The following is a 22,073-nucleotide window of genomic DNA, read 5'->3' on the forward strand; positions in this document are numbered from 1 at the left end:
CCCCCCCCAGTTTTCTATTACAATAAATAAATACATAAATAAATAAAAAAAAAACATTTTTTGGTATTGTATTTTTTTCCAGTTTGATTATATCAACCACTATGATAACCAAAATCAATTCAATTTTATCTGTGTGGCGCTTTAAACGACGGACATTGTCTCAAAGCAACTTTACAGAAACGTATAAACACGGGATTTACTATACAGGTCGATTATGTCTTTATATGCTGTAATCGTACGTATGTTGGGCCTGTTAACACACACTCCAGTAAACTGATCACGTCAGAGGTTAAGAATCCTCATCCGTGCCTTGTTTCTTTGTAATCATACATCACTTATATTGAACAGATAATCCATCCATCTTCTACACCGCTTTAATCTTTTCAGGGTCGCGGGGAACCTGGAGTCTATCCCAGGGAGCATGGGGCACAAGGCGGGGTACACCCTGGACAGGGTGCCAATCCATCGCAGGGCACGATCACACACGCATTCATACACTACGGACACTTTAGACACGCCAATCAGCCAACCATGCATGTGTTTGGACTGGAGGAGGAAACCGGAGTACCCGGAGGAAACCCCCGCAGCACGGGGAGAACATGCAAACTCCGCACACACAGGGCCATGGTGGGAATCGAACCCCCGACCTTGGAGGCGTGAGGCGAACCACCAGGCACCCTTGAACAGATAATGTGTTACTTAAATACGATACAAACAGAAGGCACACTAGTTATTCGTTCATTTTTTGCGAGCAGGCGGTTTCATCTTTCATGAGGGCGATTGCTCAGATATCTTATAACCGACTAAATCTGTTAGTATATGCAGGCAGGTACAAACAAAAATAACTGCACGAGCTTGAGTTTAAATTAAAATGAACAGCAGGCATAGCTACTAAAAAAAAAAATAAAAAATGCATGCGAATATCTGTAGCACTAAACTGATGCACATTGTGTCATTATGTATAAATAGTCAATGGGGTTCTTAGCTCTTAGAGATCCCTGGTTTGTATATTTGGTGCATGTCTGCGCTGACTGGCCAGATATTAAAATATTTGAAAAGCAAAAGAACTGCGAGAAAATGTAACGCCACTAGAAATTAGGTAACGGTTCTAAAAAGATATCCGAAGATTTGATGATGCCAAGCATCACTATGCAAACTCTGATAAAGAAGTGGAAAGCCAGTGGTTCTGTGGATCAGACAGACCTCTGATTTCTGAGACAACCGCCAGGAAAAATGCGTTAGATGCAACAAAAACCCCACAAGCAGCATGGTCTTCTCTGAAAAAGTGGTGTGTCTGTTTCAGAATGTACAATAAGGAGACACTTAAACAAAAATGGGCGGCATGGTAGAGTTGGCAAGAAAAAAAAGAAGCCATATTTGCGCCCACACCACAAAACAGCCCGCTTGCAATAATGCCAAACAGCATCAACGGAAACCTCAAAAAATCTTGAAGTAATTTGGAGTGATGAGACAAAAATTGAACTTTATGTTCACAACCAAAAATGTTATGTTTGGAGAGCAGTCAACAGGGCCTACGATGAGAAATGAACCATCCCTACCATGAAGCGTGGGGTGGCCTCTGCTGTTTGGTTTTGGGGGCGTGAAATTTGAATGCAAGTTGAACGCAGTACGTTATCAGAATATGTTTTGAGGAAATCTTGAATGCCTCAGCCCAAAAGCTGGACATGAACTTCTCAACTTAACAATCCAAAGAATAGGGCAAAGTTCACCCTTCAGTGTCTTAAGTAGAACAAATAGGTTCCACGGATCTTAGCATCACTGAGCCACTATGGGGAGAACTGGCACCAGAAACAAAGCTTGTTAATACGTTTGGTTGTATAACGGCCATCGTGTGCCATGAGGAGTGTGTCCCTGCGAAGTTCAAATGTAAGCCTATGCTGCCATGGGAACAAATCTGGTATGTATGTGAAATCTGGTGTGTTTTATGATTCCCGTCTTCCACTACGTAATACAGATGTATGCATTAACCCTAGACGTTAATATCCAATTTGCTAACCGCAGACCGAATCATTTAGTTCTCCATAAAATAATCTACCTGTGTCAAACCAAATACGAGAGGAAACCACTTCTTGGGAAGAACACTAGCATTCTCAGTCGTAAAACCCCCTTACGCAGGTCGTGTGATAAACACACAGACCTTGGACACAGTGGTGATCTAGCAGGAAACGAGCAGAGGCGAGTGGTATTTCCTTCACTATGGTGTCCACGGTACTGGTCACAGACCGTGTGGGCAGTGTAGAATAGTAGCATCGATTTTGGAAACGCGTTAGGGGGGACGCTGTTTCCGGTGAACTCTTGGGTTAGAAGGGAAATGGTGAGCGGGAATGTGGCCACATTCCTTCACCTGGTTTAAAACTCTTTGACGTCAGAATTGTTTAAGAGCAAGAGGATGTCACGATGCGAAGTTGCTATGAGACCTTGACCGAAACCCTGACATGTTGCATGACTGAAATTCCACAAACTGGCATAAGGACATAAACATCGGCAGACTGTAACAAAATAACACGAGTGTTTTGTTGTTTTTTTTACTTTGGTTTCATAAAGTAACGTCAATAAATAAGCAGAATTAGACATGATGAATAAAGTACTATCATGACGACAGTTGAATTTTGTATTTTGCATAAACTTTAGCGAGCGCATTCGTGGATGTATTCTTACCAATGAATTCGTGTAAGAAGACGAGTGAAGCGATGTAGCAAGCCAGACTCAGGAGCTCGGCCACGATCATGAGCCAGTGCCACGTCTGCACAGTAAGTGCCACCATGAGCAGCTCGGTTAAGATCAGCGAGGTGAATGAAATCGCCACGATGTGCACAAACTCCGACTCAAAGAGCAGCAGAGCGCCGTACATGATGATGCTGCCTGTAGAGCACAGAGACCAAACAAAACATTTCTATCCGGGCCTACAAACATGAAGAACATGATTATATGACTACTTTTAAAAAAAAATTTATACCACAGCACTGCTGAATTCTCAAATCTAATTGGTCATAATGTTGAATGATTTCTAGAACAGCTCTGACAGTAGTGCAAATCAGGGCTTTATATTAATGTGCTCGTTGTAATAGGTGTATTGTTTCTATAGTAACAACTAATTCACTGGGACTTGTATGGCAGGTGCTCTACATAACTGAACTACACTAATATATGCTCAGGGATCGCTGAAAAAATACAATTACTGACCCTAACTGATTTGTTGCTACTAGACAATATGTTATCCCATCATTGCAAAGGGTACCTCTTATCCTATACAGGGTTGCGGAGGAGCCTGGATCCTTTCCCAGAGGACTCGGGGCACAAGGCAGACAGCCCATCGCAGGGCGCAACCCATTCCCACACTACGGACAATTTAGGAATGCCAATCAGCCGACAACGCATGTCTTTGTACAGGGGGGAGAAAACCAGAGTATCTGGAGGACACCCCCGAAGCATGGGGAGAACATGTAAACTCCACACACACAGCGCAGAGGCGGGAATCAAACCCCCAACCCCAGAGGTACAATGCAAACATGCAAAATTATTAACAGTAAATGGGCTACAGTCATTAAATGAATGCCTACAAAGTCACTAATGATTGATGAACTGGCAGATATATATTTTATATATTATATATATATATATATTTATATATATATATATATATATATATATATATATATATATATATAATCTGCTGAACCTAGGAATACCTGAAATCACTGATTTGCAATGTAACAACTTTAAGTCATCTGAACAAACTAACTACACTATATGGCCAAAAGTTTGTGGACATCTGACCATCACAACCATATGTGAGCACACAATTATATAAGGATGTCTCTGTATGCAATTTCCCTTGACTTGAACTAACGGGAGAATGGGATGTTCAAAAAGCACATGTGGCTGTGATGGTCAGGTGTCCATAAACTTTTGGTTATATGGTGTGTTTTACAGAAAGGAAGGCTGCATGTTTGAGACTCCATGCTTTACTCTTTCAGAAACAGGAACAGAGCCATTTTCCATGTTTTTTTGGTTTAAACAAGGTTTAAAAGTGAAGCTGGTTATAAAAAAAAAACAAAAAAACAACAACAACAACAAAAAAAAACAGACACCAGAGAATTAAAGAGAACATTAAGGAGGGTAGGTGAGGTTTGGGTGTAGCACTTGATTTGCCATGTAACGCCCTGAAATGACACAAAAGGCAAAAGTGGAAAACCACCTTAGGTTGTTTAACGTAAACATCAGACACTATTCAAGCGATCCAGGGGAAACACGTGGGTGAGTTTTGTTTGAGTAAAGCAACATTCCCTGTATGAGATCCTCAGTTCTGTCGCATTGTCTCAACTTGGAGTTTCTCTGTTTTCTTAGCAAATCTCTGCACTGCCTTTGCAAAGTCATGCTTCATTTAGACGTAGAAATAAATAGAACGCCCGGTGTCTTGTCCAGTGAGGTCTGCTCGTCACACTGCATGTAAAACATTTCACAGTGCAATAAAATGAATACATTTCATCTTCAAATCAGCTTACCTTGGTAGATACTGATCAAAACCCATATGAGGAACGTTTTGTAGGAAAGTGGTCGACCCTGAAATAATAACAAGGTTAAGCAGAGTCAGGATAAAAGCTTTCCTTTTGCAATTCGCTATGAACAAAGAACGTCAAATACCTTTAGTAGATCTTTGTAAAGTTCAGGATAAAGCATAGCCACCTCAGACTTGACATCCTTATCCAAAACCAGGGAAAAGACGGGGAACATGGTGTAGATCGTCGAGTAGCTACAGAACGTGGTATAAACACGTTTTAAGAATCACCAGGCAAGTCTTTCAATAATCTGCTAAACAATGCCTTGCATAAGTCTAGGCACTGTCCAGCAGATGTGTCAATACTTGGTAGAACCCCCTTTGGTTGCAGTTACAGCTGAAACTCTTTTGGGATTTGTTTCTCTCTATCAGTTTTGCACATCTGGATCCTAATATTTTTGGCCATTCGTCTCGGAAAAATTTGCTCAGGCTCTGTTGGTGAACAGCAATTTTCTAGTCTTACCACAGATTCTCAATCAGTTTGAGGTCTGCCTTTAACAAGGTCATTCTACCACATTCAGGTTCTTGGGTTTGAACCACGCCAGTGTAGATGTGGCAGTATGCAGCATGGTCTTTGTACTGTTGGAAGGTGAACCTCTGCCCCAATATCAAGTCTCCTGCAGGGACAAGTTTTCTTGTAGGACTGAAGAATCTGACCAGTTTCCAGTCCCTGATGATGAAAAGCAACCCCACAACATGACGTTAAAACGGTCATGCCTCACTGACTGGATGTCCTCAAGACGACGAAGCGGTGTTGGGTTTCTGCCGAATACTGTGCTTTGTGCCAAGTCCAAAAAGTGGTGAACATTTTCCTCATGTTTGCTGAGTCTCCAAGCATATCTTTGGTCAAACTCCAAACTGCTAATGGCTTTCTTCTCACCCTTATTCCACAAAGCCCACCTTTGAAGAATTTCCAGCCTACGGCTGTCCCATCTGAGCTGTGGATCTCTCCAGCTCTTTCAGAGTTACCCTTGACGCTTTGGTTTCATCGTGGTCGGCCTCCTCTAGGCAGAATCGTAGTTGTGCCATATTCTACCGGTTTTCATAATGGATTTAATGGAGCTCAAAGCTTATGGATGTTCAAAGTTTGGGACATTTCGTTTAAGCAGACCTTGATTGATACTTTTCCAGAACTTTGTCCCAGGCTTGCTTTGAAGAATGGCCAAAATGCAAGGATCCAGATTGATTGATACATGGATTTGTATCTGACAATTCAATTACAATTAAAATGAGCAGCGCAGGAGAGCTAAAGAAACAGTGACTTTTTAACCACTATTTCTAACTGTTAGTACAACTGAAGTAATTTTTCAGAAACTTATTCTTACGACGTACGGACTATCGACAAGATATGCTTTCGTGCCATTTTCTGTTTGCGACTCTTTTCATCCCTGCTGTGACGAATTGAAAATGAGGAATGGTTTGTTAGCCTTGACTCACCACTATAAAACTATGGGTCGATTTTCTTCAACCACACACTGCCTTAGAAACGCTGATACACAGTACACAAAACTTTGCCCCGAGAATGAAATGAACATCTCAGCTCATAATTTCTAGCATTACAAAGGAGCTATTGGTGTTCATCAACTTCCATGCAGTCAGCACTGTTCGAACTTTTTTTCACTGTAACAATACTGCAGCTCAAATCAAATGTCACAGCAGTATGCAATGCATAATTGAAATGCCAGTGAGATTTCACCGAGTGCGATGAGTCACCACAGCTGTGCGAGTACGCCACTCACCCGATGATGAGAAAGCCTTGGTAGAGAGGAACTGATGCAAAGTAGAAAACCGAGGAGAAGACCGCCTAGGGAAGATCCAAGCAGAAATTTACTACTGTGCATTATGGACGGAGTAGTTCATCAAAGCATTTTTTGGCTCACACATGTACTCCAAACCAGTTATCCACTCCCATCAACTGTATTAACATGTACAAACTTAAACTAGCATCGAGTATAAACGTTTTTTTTTTTTTTTTACAAACACGTTTCGACAAATACTCTGCCCACTTACATTTTTTGAGTCTTTCCATTGGGACAGTTATAGGTAGGAATGTTGAAATGTTGAACGCCAAGGCTGGTGAAAATCAAAGTCATCATCTAGTGACTGTAAACCTAAATGATTAGCCTATAAAACGTTCCCTTTCAACCTCTGGCCATTCTCCTCAACCCAAGAGACCCAGGAGGCCTGGTAGTCCGTTCTACTTCCTTATGCTCCCGAACCACCAGGACCGTTTCCTTCATAACTAGTTGAAGCTATACAGTATATCAAAATGATCACGAGGGTTCGTAAGATGTCCTGAAAGTGAACCATGCCGGAAAATAACAGATACCGCTAGTAAATAGTGCTGATATTATTGACTGAGGATGAAAATAGCTTGAGAATCACTTTCCCATTCTCCTCCTGTTTAGGATATGAGAAAGGATTCTGAATACGTACTTTATGGCCAAAAGTTTGTTGACATCTAACCATCACACCCGTAGGTGGGCCTTCCCCAGACTGTTGACACAAAGATGGAAGCACACAACTGTATAGGACCTCTGTATGCTGTACCATTACGATTTCACTTCACTGGAAATAAGGGGCCAAAAGAGGTTCCGAGTATGACAATACCTCTGGGCACACGGTGAGGTCCACGAAGACATGCATTTCCAAGGTTTAAAGGAAGAACTCGAGTGATCTGCACAGAGCACTGACCTTAACCCCACTGAACACTCTTTTGATGAACTGGACCACTGACTACACCCCAGGTCTCGCCTAACATCAGTCCCGGACCTCAGTAATGCTCTTGTGGCTGAATGAGCACAAATCCCCACGGCCACGTTCCACAATCTAGTGGAACGTCGTCCCAAAAGAGTGGAGGTTATTATAAGAGCAAACGGGGACTAAATCTGGGATGTGATGTTCAAAAAGCACGTGTGTAGGACGGTCAGGGGTCTACAAAGTTTTGGCCATATAGTGCAGCTCAATAATCCTGTTTCTTGCTAATTAGCCTAATTTTGTTAGTGTTTAACGTACATGTAGTATGCATAGATGCACATATTGGTGGAGCCTTTTTACTGTGTTGGAATGCAGAGGAAAGGAGATGGTAGCAGGTAGCAGGTAGCAGGCATGGGCCAAATGAAACAATAAAGCGCAATGAAGAGCAGAGCTCGGAGGAGCTTAACACTTCTGCCTCAAATACAGAGACAGACCCTGATTTACGTCCAGTAGCTGTGTCTAATTGCCTAAACCTAAAGTCCTGGTGGCCCACCATCCGTGCATTCTGACCGCAAGAACGTAATGAAGGAGTGTGGCTCAGCAACAGCAGCAGTAACAAATGCACTACAGGCTGGAAGTAGGACTGCCTTGGAGAAAACAAAGCTGGATACTTCACGCATCACAGCTCATCAAATGCCAAATTCATTGCACAGTAACAATACTGAAGCTTGTCCAAGTGAGTCACTTGGCTAACCCTTGATACATGACCTCCAGTAGTTCTGAAGGAAATTGCTCTGGTAATCCAGAATGTAAGGAAGGTATGTATGTAACCATAATTCTACTGAAGGACCACCAAGCCTCTGGGTCACTCCGGTTAAGGAGAATTTGAAAGGCTGAGTGTGACATAGAACGAACCTTCTGCAGACTACCCACATGAGGTCACAGTCACAAGTCAATATTTTTTGCCATTTTATACACGGCAAGGAAACCAGCACAGAGGGAAAAAGTCTGGCAGTCCGGGACGTAAGGACGTATAAATTAAGAATCTTTATTTGCCGGGTTATACAAGTTCAGGATTATCAACAAGGTCAAAAGACTAATAAGGTGCAGCCGGTAAAGTGACTGCAATTTTCCCAGCAGACTCATGGAAATGTATCCACAATATCCAAATGCACTAGTATAAGGCAGAGTACAACAGCGAGCCTTTTTGCTTTCAGCCGCATGACTAAGAGGACTAACCTCATAATTTGTTTACTGTGTTGCATTTGTTCAAGAAACTACTGTTGAAAATTTTGGAAGCATACTCTACTTATTAATACTGATCCTCAATTGATCCAACATCTGAGTCATAGCATGATCTGTGCCAATGCTTGGGTGTGTAGAAAGATTATTTTAGAGTTCAAGAAGAGCTTTCTTAATTATATCACAAACTGGAAAGTAAAAGCCTCCTGGAAACACCGACCTGTTCATGAACATAGAGAGTGGTTTACAACCCCAAATTCCCCAAAAAGTTGGGACGCTGTGTAAACCCGTATGTTATTCACAATAGAACATAGAAAACATATCAAATGTTTAAACTGAGGAAATGGACCATTTTAAGGAAAAAATAAGGTCATTCTGAATTTTAGTGTTACTTAAAAGAAACAGCTGGAGGTTAATTGGCAGCAGGTCAGTTACATGACTGGGTTTAAAAAGTATCTTAGACAGGCGGAGTCTCTCAGAAGTAAAGATGGACAGAGGTTCATTATTCTGTGAAAAACTACGTCTACAATTTGTGGAACATTTTCAGAATAATGTTCCTCAACGTAAAACTGCGAAGACTGTGAATATCTCATCATCTACAGTACTTAATATCATCAAACGATTCTGAGAATCTGGAGAAATCTCTGCACAAGAGACGAGGGTGAAAATCAACATCGTATGCCCGTGATCTTCGGATCCTCAGGCGGCACTGCATTAAAGACAGGCCTGATTCTGTAATGGAAATCACTGCATGGGCTCAGAAACTCCTCCAGAACTCAGAACGTGCCATCCACAAATACTGGATAAGGCTTTATCATGCAAAGAAGAAGCCATATGTGAACATGATCCAGAAACGCCACCGTCTTCTCTGGGCCAAAGCTCATTTAAAATGGACCGAGGCAAAGTGGAAAACTGTTCTGTGGTCAGACGAATCGAAATCTGAAATTCTTTTTGGAAACCATGAACGCCGCGTCCTCTAAACCGAAGAGGACTAAAGAGGAGAGGGACCAGCCGGCTTTTTATCAGCGCTCAGTTCAAAAGCCTACATCTCTGATGGTATGGGGTGCATTAGTGCCTATGGAATGGGCAGCTTGCACATCTGGAAATACACCATCAATGCTGAAAGGTATACACAGATTTTAGAGTAACATCTGCTTCCATCCCATCTTCACTTCTGAGAGACTCTGCCTACCTAAAATACTCTTTTTATACCCAATCATGTAACTGACCTGCTGCCAATTAACCTCATTAGTTGCAAAATCTTCCTCCAGCTGTTTCCGTTTAGTAACACTTACTTTTCCAGCCTTTTGTTGCTACTTTTTTGAGAAGTGTTACTGCCATCCAATTCAAAATTACCTTATTTTTCTCCCATAAAAATGGTCCATTTCCTCAGTTTAAACATTTGACATGTGTTCTATGTTCTATTAACATATGGGAATAACATATGGTGAATAACATATGGGTTTATAAGATTTAAAAATCACTGCATTCTGTTTTATTTACATTTATTGTACTTTTTTTTTCTTCACACACACACACACACACACACACACACACACACACACACACACACACACACACACACACACACACACACACACTACCTGCATGGTACTGATACAGAGGCTCCTGTGAATGACAAACTGACTGAGGGCAGCAGATCTCTTGTAGCTGTTTCGGCCATGCACCATGAGCAGTCTGCCCAAATGCTTAAACTGAGTCACTGAAAAATCAGCAGCGAGCGAGGCCTGCTTTCCCTCCTGACAAAATAAACACAGAGCATTTTAGTTTGCTTTTCCTCTCTTCGAAGAATAAAAGTAAATATATTTCATACACATGTAGAAACGCTATAAGATTGATCTCCGGCCTGAATGAAAATGATGAAGTTACCGAAATCATTCGGCCCAGAGAACTACAGACATTCAGGGAAAAATACAATCCCACATAAACCACTCCAATTTAATCTGGGTTGTCCTAGTGTTAGTCATGGGTGAGTCAATATCAGTTAACCAACTCATAATGTCTCATTTTCAGCATGTGGAAAGAGCGCTTGGCCCACCACAAAATTTGGCTCTGGCCAATTCTGTCTTCGCAGCGTCTGAAGTCCCCGTAGACTCAATATCGTAAAACGAAAAAAGCACACTTGAAACATTCCACCACCTACAAGCAGAGCGATGTTTCAATGATCCCATACCGTCAATGTCCTCACTGACAGACAACTCGGAGACAATCACAGACAAATATCGTCAGATGTATGACCGTTCACACTGTTTCGTGGCTTCTACTTGCACAGTGCTTCCACAAATTACATACAAAGTATGAAGAGTGGGAAATGTTTGTCCAGATGTGTGTGTGTGTGTGTGTGTGTGTGTGTATAGAGTATGTGATAATGATGCGGTAAGCACACATGGTGAGATTGTTGCGGATGTGTGCGACAGCGTGTTTGACAATGCAGGCGCGCAGGGCCCCAGTGGCTCTTACTTTGCCGTCCACTCCCACGCCACAGTCAGCTTCCTGGATCATGCTGACATCATTTCCTCCGTCCCCTGAGAGAGATGGAGAGAGAGATAGCAGAGTTGGCTGTGTGACAGTCACAGCTGCTTTGACCAGTCCTGCTCAGATTGTTGTACTATTTCATAGTTATTATGTACTGAAAAACTAAAACAACGTATAACATGTATACAGCCATACGAGTCAATGTCGGGTGTTAATAAATGACACCATGACAGAATATGTGACAGAACATGTGATCAAAATATTCAGATATGTTTTAAATGTTACACAAAGACTTCTCAAAACGACCGACATCTGAAAATGAAGGTCTCCGCTTTGACCCTCGTACATTTTCAAACACAATGCAAATTTGTCCCATTAACCTACCAAAAATTTTCATATATATATATATATATATATATAAGTTGACATTGATATTAGAATGCCAGAGGAAAGAAAAATAATTTCTCAAGTCATTTGAAAGGAAATCTGGAAATATGGTCTGTAAGCTGTTTCTTGAAGGGTGCCAAAAATTCTAGAGCAGACTATAAAATTTTGTATTATTATAAATTACAAGGAACATAGTTTTTGTGCCTCCACCATGTCCTGTACGTGCTTTATGCCAGGTCAGGTTTGTCCAGCTCCGTGAATAATCTCCAATCTGTGCTGGACTTAACCCTACCTACAAGGTCGGTCTCCCTGACCTTCACGAGATGTCTGCTAAATTAAAATATCATTCCGTGTCACAGCTCTACGATGGAGGAGTGCTGTTCTCAGTGACAGCACTGTACAATAACGTACTCACCCACAGCGCACGTGAGCTTGCCTGTGCGCTCCTGCAGCAGCCGGACGATCTGAGCTTTCTGCGTCGGAGCACAGCGACAGCACACCACAGCCGGGCACTGGCACGCCAGCTCCATAAACTCGTACTCGTAATACTTCAGGCATACCTGCAGGAACGATCTGTTTAACGTCTTCCTCACTGAAAACTAAATGAGTAACTAAGCCAAACAATTCATTAAAAAGACAGAAATACGATTTTGAGTTCATGCCACATTCCCTCGGTCTTATTTACACTGACACCAGTGCAGATGCCCCAGAAATCAGAATGATCCCGAAGCACTGTTTTTTTGTCTCGCTGTTCACAAATGAACATGATGATACGTGTGGTATCTATAAATGCACTGCTAAAAAAGTCCGAACAGACGACCCGAGTAACTGGGACGGGACATGAGGGTCGATATTGTTACCTTCAAAAAGCAATACAATGTTACGTGGCTTTTAGTTGGTCATCATCGTATTCTTTTATACCACAGCGCTGTGGAATGCTTGACTCTGATTGGTCATAATGTGTTGATACATGTTCTATAACAGCAACTCGGACAGTAGTTCAAGCTGCAGGGGTTACAATCGAGGTCACAGGTTTACATACGCCTCGCATGATCTGTAAAATGTTCAAAATAATAATAGTAATAATATGAGGGTTCACAGAAAATGCAAAAAAAAAAAAAAAAAAAAAAAAAACACGTTTTTTTTTTTATTTAGTCTTGCCCTGAATAAACTATTTCACATAAGAGATATACATATAGTCCACAAGACACAATAATAACTGAATTTACACACATGAACCAGTTCAGAAGTTTACACACGCTTGATTATTAATCCCGTGTGTCGTTACCTGGATGATCAGAGACTGTGTTTATGTTGTGTGAGAGTTCTTCACGAGTCCCTTGTTCGTCCTGAGCAGTTAAACCGCCCCACTGTTCTTCAGAAAAATCCTCCAGGTCCTGCACACTCTTTACTTTTCCAGCATCTTCTGCATATTTGACCCCTTTCCAACAGCGACTATATGATGTCGAGATCCGTCTTTTCACACTGAGGACGACTGAGGGACTCGTACACGACTATTACAAAAGGTGCAAACGTTCACTGATGCTCAAGAAGGCAACACGATACATTAAGAGCCGGGGGGGTGTAAACTTTTGAACAGGATGTTAGGAGTAAATTGTTATTATTTTGTCTTCTGGAAGACATGTAAATATCGTATGTAGCTTACGCTAATACTAAATGGAAAAAAAAAAGACCTTTAAACAAAATAACAACAACAAAACACACCGATCATCCTGTTAAAAGTTTACACCCCCCCGGTCTCTTAATGTAGTGTGTTGCCTTCTGTATGAATCGCTCAGTTGTCCTAAATATGAGAAGAGGGATCTCGGCATCATACAGCCAATGCTCGAAAGGGGTCAAATATGCAGAAGACCCTGGAAAAGCAAAGGATGTGCAGGACCTGGAGGATTTTTCTGAAGAACAGTGTATGTAAATATGTAAACATCTGTCGAGGGGAGCACCAAATAAAAAAACTAAACACAATTTTTACAATCCCTTTGATTTTTTTTAAAATTAGTAACATTTTGCAGATTCTGCAAGGGGTATGTAAATTCATGACCTCAACTGTATATTAACGCGCGCTTTGTAATATGTCATCGTTTCTATAGTAACATCATAAACAGGGACATGTATGGCAGATGCGCCGCTCAAACACATTATGAAAAGCTGTGTGATTGTTTATCCGGTGTTATTCTGTGAGGAGGTGTTTATTTAGCATTCGTGGAAGTGAGCGAGCGACTGTTTATAGCTGTTCTAACGTAAGCGATAATAGGAACTTGTCTCGCTGGACGTCCCATGAGATAAACCCTAACTATAAATGGTTAAAACTATGACCCGCTGTGCTGGCATTAATACGTTTTTAATAATCGCAATCGTTTCAGAATTTCTGCGGCACAAGGCGAATTAAACGCTTCAGGATGTGACGTGAGATATTGGAAAATGATCAACTTCAAGTTGGTAACCGGCCCATGGTTGAATATTTTCCAATAACAGCATGCCCCTCCTGTTTCACCACTTACAAATGTCCCATGCCTTCTGACAGCTCTTTGTGTAACAGCCTACTACGATTGAAAGTGGTATCACATTATGACTGGCTGCGCATGAGGTTTACCTCAAGAGAGTCTCCTGATATTACCAGAGCGCAGTCGTGCTTCCTCCTGAAAGCGTTGAGCTCGAGGTGGGCCTCGCTGCGTGTGGTCACCTGCAAACACAGAGAAAAGTACAGTGTCAGCTATCTATTAAACGCACACTGTCTCACATATAAGCACGCACGCAGCGATAGCGATCTAACCCAAATAAACTAGAGAGCTTAACCACACCAAACGCAGAAGAATACAACTGCTGACTTCAACTGTCAGCTCTGTTAAAGCCCATGACCCAAACCAACTGCTTAACTGCCACACGGTCATGTCTGCCTGCTACGCTCGCGTGGAAAAGAGTTTCACAAAGGAAATGAGGCTCTATGCACGTTCGATCGAACTTAACAGATACGCCTAAGAGGTTAATTCCATTACGAAGCTGTCAGTTCGGGATTCACCTTCATAAAGGTCTGAGTAGAGACTGAATGACCGTTGGGATATTACATTTTATCGCCTCTCCTGAAAAACGGGGAAATGTTCAATACGGTGCGAGTACTGTACAGTACATGTGTTGTGTATTATAGTTAACAAAGCAGTCACATTGGCAACGAATCTAAGAAGGATCCGTGCACATCATTCTGCAGTTCTTGGTCAGAAGAGGATGTTTTCTAATCGAAGAGCGTACACACTTTGGTCGTGCATCTGTCAACTTCAAAACACATTGAGACTCTTGTCCAGATTTCATTTGTATACAAAGAGGAAGTTGCTCCAGATGCAGGGGCTCTCGGGCGCCCCAGCCCTCCGAGGGTGGCGCGATTGTTTTTAATGCTGTGCCAGACATTGTCTTCTTTTTCGGGTAAGGACAGCACTGCCTTAACCTAAGGGCCGAGACTCCCTCCGCTTTGGCAGCCATCCATAGGGAACGCACACACATACACACTCATGCAGGTACAAGGAAAGACGGAAACCTCTGCTCGACTCTCCGGAGGGAATATATCTAAGCTGAGTGACTATATCAGGATGGTAAAGGGTCGTGAACTGAACAGCCTTGCCAAGGACTGTAACCCAGACACGTTCTGTCCATGAATAAAAATCATCATTTTAGCCAATATATAATATACAAGGAAACAACTCCGGTGCTTCTTTGGCTCTTCCCTTCTAGAAGTTTTTCCCTTCTGTTCACCATTGGCTGAAAGGGTTAACCCTTGTGCGTCAGTTAAAATAACTTAATGTCCAAAGTATGTCCAAAAACTGTCATAAAAATATCATATATTAATACATTTTTCCACTTTCACTGACGTCAATTTTTTATTATTATTACAAATTTTTTTTTTTTTTTTTACCAGCATCAGTTCTAATTATAATTACCAAACATTTGTTCATTTTCACAATTGTAACCCTTTAAATGCTGGTTTGTTTAACGCTGCTCATGTAACATTACATCATTACAGAGCAGCTGAGCACATGGCGGAAAGGTTATGAAGGAGAGGTTATCTGCCCTCTTCTGTATACATGAGCTCACAGACAGCCGTGCCTAGTGTCGCACTGACGGACGGGGGAAAGAGGAATGCTGTACCTCTCGCCCTCGAGAGCAAGGCGATTATACTCGACTGGACTTCCTAACTGGCACCATCAGGACTCCAACATGTGATCTCAAAAAAAGAAATCAAAAGTCCCCGTGTTTTAAAACCGGTGCAGTACTTTTAAACACACACTGGTACTTAACGGTCGTCCCTTTATATAAGAGATAGTGTGGAATAATGTGTGTAGTTATACAGTGATCTAAAGGAGAAAACACTTACAGGCCTAAAGACGTGGACGTCCTGATTACGGGTCACCAAGTGGGCGTTCTTGGCCGTGCAAGTGGCTGTCTCCAGTTTGTCTCCTGTCAGCATCCACACCTTTACAAACAGCAACAGATTTAAACGTTGTTGAGCATTACACAGTGACATCTAAACGTACGTCCAACTCATACTTCTGTCAGAACAGCAACCACCATGGTACATGATTTTTAAACTGTACTTATCTTTGTATTCCAGGGTTTACTGAGTAGGTGGGGCTTAAAGAGGCATTTTCGCTCCCTGACTGACACACTGATCGCTTAGGGTTTTTATACACTAGGTGGAGGGGTACAAATTACACACTGACTAGCCAATTATTAAACTCATTGGTGCAAAATGTAGAGCAAGAGAGTAGCTTATAGGCTATACATAACTTCACGATGTATCGAAGGTACAAGCGGCAACCTTACCAAGCTATCATTTTGGAAAGATCAATCTACTGTAATAACATGATCGAATACACAATAAAGACAGAACTATCGGTATCGGCCGATATTACTCTGAATAATCGGTGAGAAATCGTGTATCGGTGCATCTCTACTATTTATACATATTTAACTATTGAAACCCCAAATATTGATCTGCTCTTTAATTAACGGTCAAATGAAGGAGAACCACCGAGAAATATTTATTTGAAAAACAATTAAAACCGTCTATAAAAATCGCCTACACTTGGAGAGGGAGTAGCAAAGAACTCCATTTGCACATTTATTTTTTTTTTATCCTCATCCATCTTTCAACAAATTACACACCTGTACTCAATCGAACTCTGCTTCTTCACCAAACATTGTCTCCTCTATAATGCTCGACCATTATCCCCACGCTCTTTAATGTTCCACTCAGCTTCCTGACACATCTCACCGCCTTTAATCAGGCATCAAGCAGCTCTGCGCATCGAAGGTGCAATATTTTATATATATATATATATATATATATATATATATATATATATATATATATATATATATATATATATATATACATAAACACACACACACTGGTCATGATGGCCTGCTTGTTTGTGTGTAAATGGGCCTCTTATGGGTCAGAGACACACCCTAATGCCCCTTCACTCCACCCAACCGTCTTAGTTTGGTGTTAATTGGTTAAAAAAAAAAAATGGTGTTAAACACCAAGCAGAGCCAGTAAGCGATAAATAAATAAATAACGAAATCCTGTGCTTCAAAAAAAATCAGTTATGACAGCGTATGGGAGTAATTTATTCATTCTGAAGGTTATTAAGCTGGACGCAGAGATAGCGACGTTCCTTCTGGTGAGGAATGTAGGTAAACATTAAACTGTTCATGAATGAAGTAGACACATCTTTTTTTTTTTTTCCCATTACAAAGCAAAACAGGACAGCGAAGGGACTCTTAAATCACTATGAGCCGAACTGACTCTAGTCAGCATGCTAACTCTGGGCCTGGAGGTTTGTGTCCATGGGCGTGAAAAATAATTCACATCTTATTCGCCTCCGCCTCTTTATATGTAAGAGACTTAATCTTGACAAATTTTGACAAATCTTGCCTCACACACCTGTAACACCCATCCCAAGCACTTTCCTGGACCGTTTGCTTTGGTTAGTTTGTAGTGCACTGGACTACCTGGTCTAGTTTTGTTTACTTTCTATGACTGGAATTTATATAAACACCTGCACCAAGAGAAATCCTTCGTACAACCAACGACAAACTACAGAATTTTTGGCACCCTTCAAGGGAATGGCCAAAAAGTCGATCGTCTAATATAAACATTACGCACTATTATTCAAATTTTCCACTCACACATCTAGAATAACTGCATATTTCAGGGTTTTTTTTTCTTTCTTTTCATATTTCAAGCGTAACTAATCGATGTCTAATATCCTTTCGACCATAGAATGACCAGTGCTATCAAAATCGACAACGAAATTGGTGCAGGATCACAAAATCAATATTTTCCAACAGCCATCTCTGTCTGAAGATTAAATAACCTTGAACACCTGTGGTGTGGATTAAAGAGGACGGCACACATGCACGGAAGAGTGTCCTCAAGTGTTCTCCAACTATGTGAGACATAACAGGAAAAGGGCTGAGTGCTGTCGATGTGCAGTATATTCCGGGTACATTCATTTTGAAAACAACTTTTTGCAGGGGAAAAAAAAAAGAAAGAATATTGTGTTAAAATAAAGCTGTTCCCTATATTTTAGACTCGCTTAAAAGTCTGTACGATTTATATATTCAATTTCTAGAAGGGTGCCAATAATTCTAGACACTGACTGTGCACCCTGTACTACATAAAGCGTCTGAACCTGACTAACAGAACTTGGCCGGGCGTTGGAAGTAAACAGTAAATGTTAGGTAAACAGAAGCGTCTCACTTTAATGCCAGCATTGCGCAGGATCTCCAGCGTCGGCCGCACATCAGCCTGTAGCTGGTCCTCCACCCCGGTCAGACACAGCAGCTCCATCTCCATCTCCAGACTCTCGAGGACCGTGGCCACCTTAAGCGAGCGGTCGTGGACGCTCAACTTGGCCTGGACGTAGCGTGCCTACAGGACACAAACACGTTCGGACATGTCTTATCTGACAAAACATCACGTCTTTGCGGTTTCGGTGCAAAAGTCTTAGTCACGTTATTTATTTATTTATTTATTTATTTATAGTCCAAACTTTGTTGTAGATTTTTTTTATTTTACGTCTTCTACATTATCCAGTCAGTACAAAAAAAAAAAAAACATTTCAGATTCCCAAACATTAGTTTAACAGCACAAAATGAAATGTTACAGAAAAATGTCTGTATGTCAGTAAAGAAAGCAGGATATTACGTAAGAGACACTTTTCAGACAAAAAAAAACACAATGAAGGCTGCTGTTTTGCTGCAAAAATAAGAAACAAGTGCGACAGTCTCCAGAAGAACCGTGTCTGGTTCTGCAAGAAGCTCAATAACATTTACAGACTGCTATTTTTACTTTGAATTTTATCATATGAAATATCGACTTTGTTTTATTTACTGCTCTTTTCCGTATTTTTTTTTTTTTTTAATGTAGAAACATTTAATTGTTTTGAAGGCAATTTCTTTGCATGTGCCTAAAACTTTTACGCAGTACTGCATGTGCGGGTCATCTCGTATCACTTGAGATGTTTTTGACATGAGATAAAATAAAAAACGGACGAAATTGACCTTAAAATTTTGAATGACATTTAAATTACAGAAATGAATAAGAAACTATCAAAACTAATAACTATTAAGACCTTTCATTTCGTAAGCTGGTACTTTTAAAGGATCTACAGACACCCTTTCAGTAGCAAACATTCCGTGCAATTCAACATTCCGGGTGTTAATATTACAGTACAGTACAGTTTGTGAATTTTCTATATATCTACATGTGACCTAAAACATCATCAGATTTTCACAACAATAAGGTGTGCATGGCAGGGGCGCAAGGTGAAAGCCACTGCTCGCTAAAAAAAAAAAAACATTGCTGCCCTTCAGCAGTTTGATAAAGATCACGGGAGGCTGTTGGGAGAATGTTTTGTTGATGGATGAGAACAAAATAGAGCTTTTTTTGGTTTAAATGAGAAGCGTTATGTTTGGAGAAAGGAAAACACTACATTCCAGAATAAAACGCTTATCTCATCTGCGAAACATGGTGGGGGTAGTATCAGGGTTTGGGGGCAGTTTTGCTGCATCTGGGTCAGGACGGCTTGCCATCGTTGATGGAAAAATGAATTCTGAATTATACCGGCGAACTTTAAAGGAAAATGTCAGTCAAAAAAATCTGCCCATGCTCTGAATCTGAAGAGAAAGTGGGTCATGCAGCAAGACAACGATTCTAAACACACGAGTCGTTCTACCAAAGAACGGTTAAAGAAGAATAAAGTGAATGTTTTGGAACGGCCAAGTCAAAGTCCTGACCGTAATCCAACAGAAATGTTGTGGAAGAACCTGAAGCAAGCAGTTCATGTGAGGAAACACACCGACATCCCAGAGTTGAAGCTGTTCTGTACCGAGGAACGGGCTGAAACTCCTCCAAGCAACAGTTACCGGAAACGTTTATCTGCACAAGCGGGTCACACCAGATACTGAAAGCGAAGGTTCACATACTTTTTCCACTCACAGATATGTACCATTGGATCCTTTCTGCTCAATAAGTAAGTGACCAAGTATAATATTTTTGTCTCATTTGTTTAACTGGGTTCTCTTTATCTACTTTGAGGACCTGTCTGATGATGTTTTCGGTCATATTTATGCAGAAACAGAGAAAACTCTAAAAGGTTCACAAACTTTCAAGCACCACTGTATATATTGGCAGCTACTTCACGATAATATTCCGTGAAGGAATACAACACAGACGCGACATGCGTTGATACGCACGTCTATACACAAAACGTCACCTTACAATGCCAGATTACTTAAAAGCCAGTGGTTTGACGCAGGTCGAGTGTGAGAAATCTACGGGCATCCGTAGCTATAAATAAGTAATTCCACAACATGGAAAGAACCAGATTGTTTGTTTTGAAGTTGGCTACACGCTTAAACTCAGCCCACGAATGATCCTATAAATCAAGCAAATATGTCCAGTGCCATAATATGCGGCCGCCAAATGCCAAATTGCAGCGTGGAGGGCGTAGCCCTTAACCAGTGAATGAGATAAAGGCAACACAATGTGTGCGTGAGTCACACAGGAACACACTCTCACTTGGTGACTCACACACACACTGAGTCATCGCCGCCCACCAGCTCACACACAATTATACACTCTAGCAGTTAGAAAGGGGGTTAGAAAGTCTTGTGTGTGTGGGCGGGTCTCTCTCTCTCTCTCTCTCTCTCTCTCTCTCTCTCTGTGTGTGTGTGAGTGTGTACACACATGTGTATAAGCTGGGCAACCAATACTATGACATTTTGGGGCAATCCCTATGGAAAACTTGTTGCTGTGTCTCTTGTTTTGAAACTGTTTTTGATGTTGTAACGGTTCCTCAGCAACTTGCACAGATATCTAAAGTTAAATCTGCACCTGGATATTCTGGCTAGGAAAATTTAAATAATAATAACAACAATACTAATAATACTAGGAGACACAGGTTCGGAGCTCAGATACCAGCGCTCTTTTCCATAGGTGCGCGTGTTATTGCGCCCATAACTCCTGCTTCGGTTAGCAGCCCATATATTATAAACTCGATGTCTCCCTGATGTCTTTCCCAAATGTTTCAGTATGGATTACTCTGGAAATAAACATTAAGGTCAGCTGAGGTGTGTGTTATTTGAGAGTCAAATCACAGTCAGGCAACCGTATCGAGCTTCAACAGTCTGAGCACTCCCTTTGTTTTCCCATACTGCGATGATAAATCTGAATGAGATCTTGATCTATATAGTCTTTCCTAAACTACTAATATATCCCTTTATTTATTTTATTTTTTTTTTTGCAATCTGGACTATTTTACAGTACGCCAATCCTTTAACAGTTCTTTTAATTACGTCCTATAGTCACAAGCTGTTATTTGCCTCAATATGTCGCATCTTAAATACGACTCACCTCAAAATCCTGATACTGCTCCTCTGTCAGAGATTTCTTAGCCACCACGAGGACTCGCAGCCCCTCACGGGCCATGTTCCCACACTGCCAGACAGTAAGAATGAATAAAAAAAATTAAATAAAAATAAAAACACTAAAGTATTTGTATTTTAGACCACAGCATGGTTGAATTATCAAATGTTCTATAACAGCACAGCTCTGACAGTATTTAAATCAAAATACAAAATTAAACAGTACTGACTGCACCACGAAAATGTACTGTACTTTTTTTTTTTAATGAAATAGATATATAAATATATATTAACTATTAATAAATATTAAAGTAAATAAAAGACATACATCCAAACTGAACCAAAAAGTAACACTCCAAGAAACTAATAAAAATAGAGACTAATAAAAATTAATCGAATAACACTTTAAATAACACAACAAAATTTAAGTGATTGTTTTTATTTCACCTCTAGAGGCCGCTCTCGTACTGTATAACGACAGCGGACCTTTCTCAGCTGCTCCCGCAACAACGCGAAAAGGGGAAAACTATCGATGTTGATTTTTGCCAATTAATCAGCAAAACCCATCAATCAGTCAACATTTATACGTATAATCCTGATTCCGAAAAAGTTGGGACAGTATGGTAAATGCAAAAAAAAAAACAAACAACTAACTAACAAAAAGAGCCACTGAAGACACCAGTTAGTTAAGCTTAGCAAGTGGAATTTTCCCCCATTCATCCATTATGCA

General features: G+C 40.9%; 1 protein-coding gene across 1 annotated transcript in view; it reads right to left on the minus strand.

The window, feature by feature from the left end:
* LOC108276072 (probable phospholipid-transporting ATPase IIA) overlaps positions 1 to 22,073 on the minus strand; it is a 50,486-nt gene that overhangs the window by 3,381 nt on the left and 25,032 nt on the right. Inside the window, exons 17-27 of the mRNA XM_017487394.3 lie at positions 21,333 to 21,416; positions 18,177 to 18,347; positions 15,783 to 15,881; positions 14,013 to 14,102; positions 11,817 to 11,961; positions 11,000 to 11,064; positions 10,123 to 10,278; positions 6,319 to 6,383; positions 4,666 to 4,774; positions 4,527 to 4,584; positions 2,680 to 2,883 (exon numbers count right to left, since the gene is read on the minus strand). Coding sequence (XP_017342883.1) covers positions 2,680 to 2,883; positions 4,527 to 4,584; positions 4,666 to 4,774; positions 6,319 to 6,383; positions 10,123 to 10,278; positions 11,000 to 11,064; positions 11,817 to 11,961; positions 14,013 to 14,102; positions 15,783 to 15,881; positions 18,177 to 18,347; positions 21,333 to 21,416 — 1,246 coding nt within the window. The remainder of the gene's footprint in view (positions 1 to 2,679; positions 2,884 to 4,526; positions 4,585 to 4,665; positions 4,775 to 6,318; positions 6,384 to 10,122; positions 10,279 to 10,999; positions 11,065 to 11,816; positions 11,962 to 14,012; positions 14,103 to 15,782; positions 15,882 to 18,176; positions 18,348 to 21,332; positions 21,417 to 22,073) is intronic.

The sequence above is a fragment of the Ictalurus punctatus genome, chromosome 15 (genome assembly GCF_001660625.3).
Source record: "Ictalurus punctatus breed USDA103 chromosome 15, Coco_2.0, whole genome shotgun sequence".
In the NCBI taxonomy this organism is placed as follows: Eukaryota; Metazoa; Chordata; class Actinopteri; order Siluriformes; family Ictaluridae; genus Ictalurus; species Ictalurus punctatus.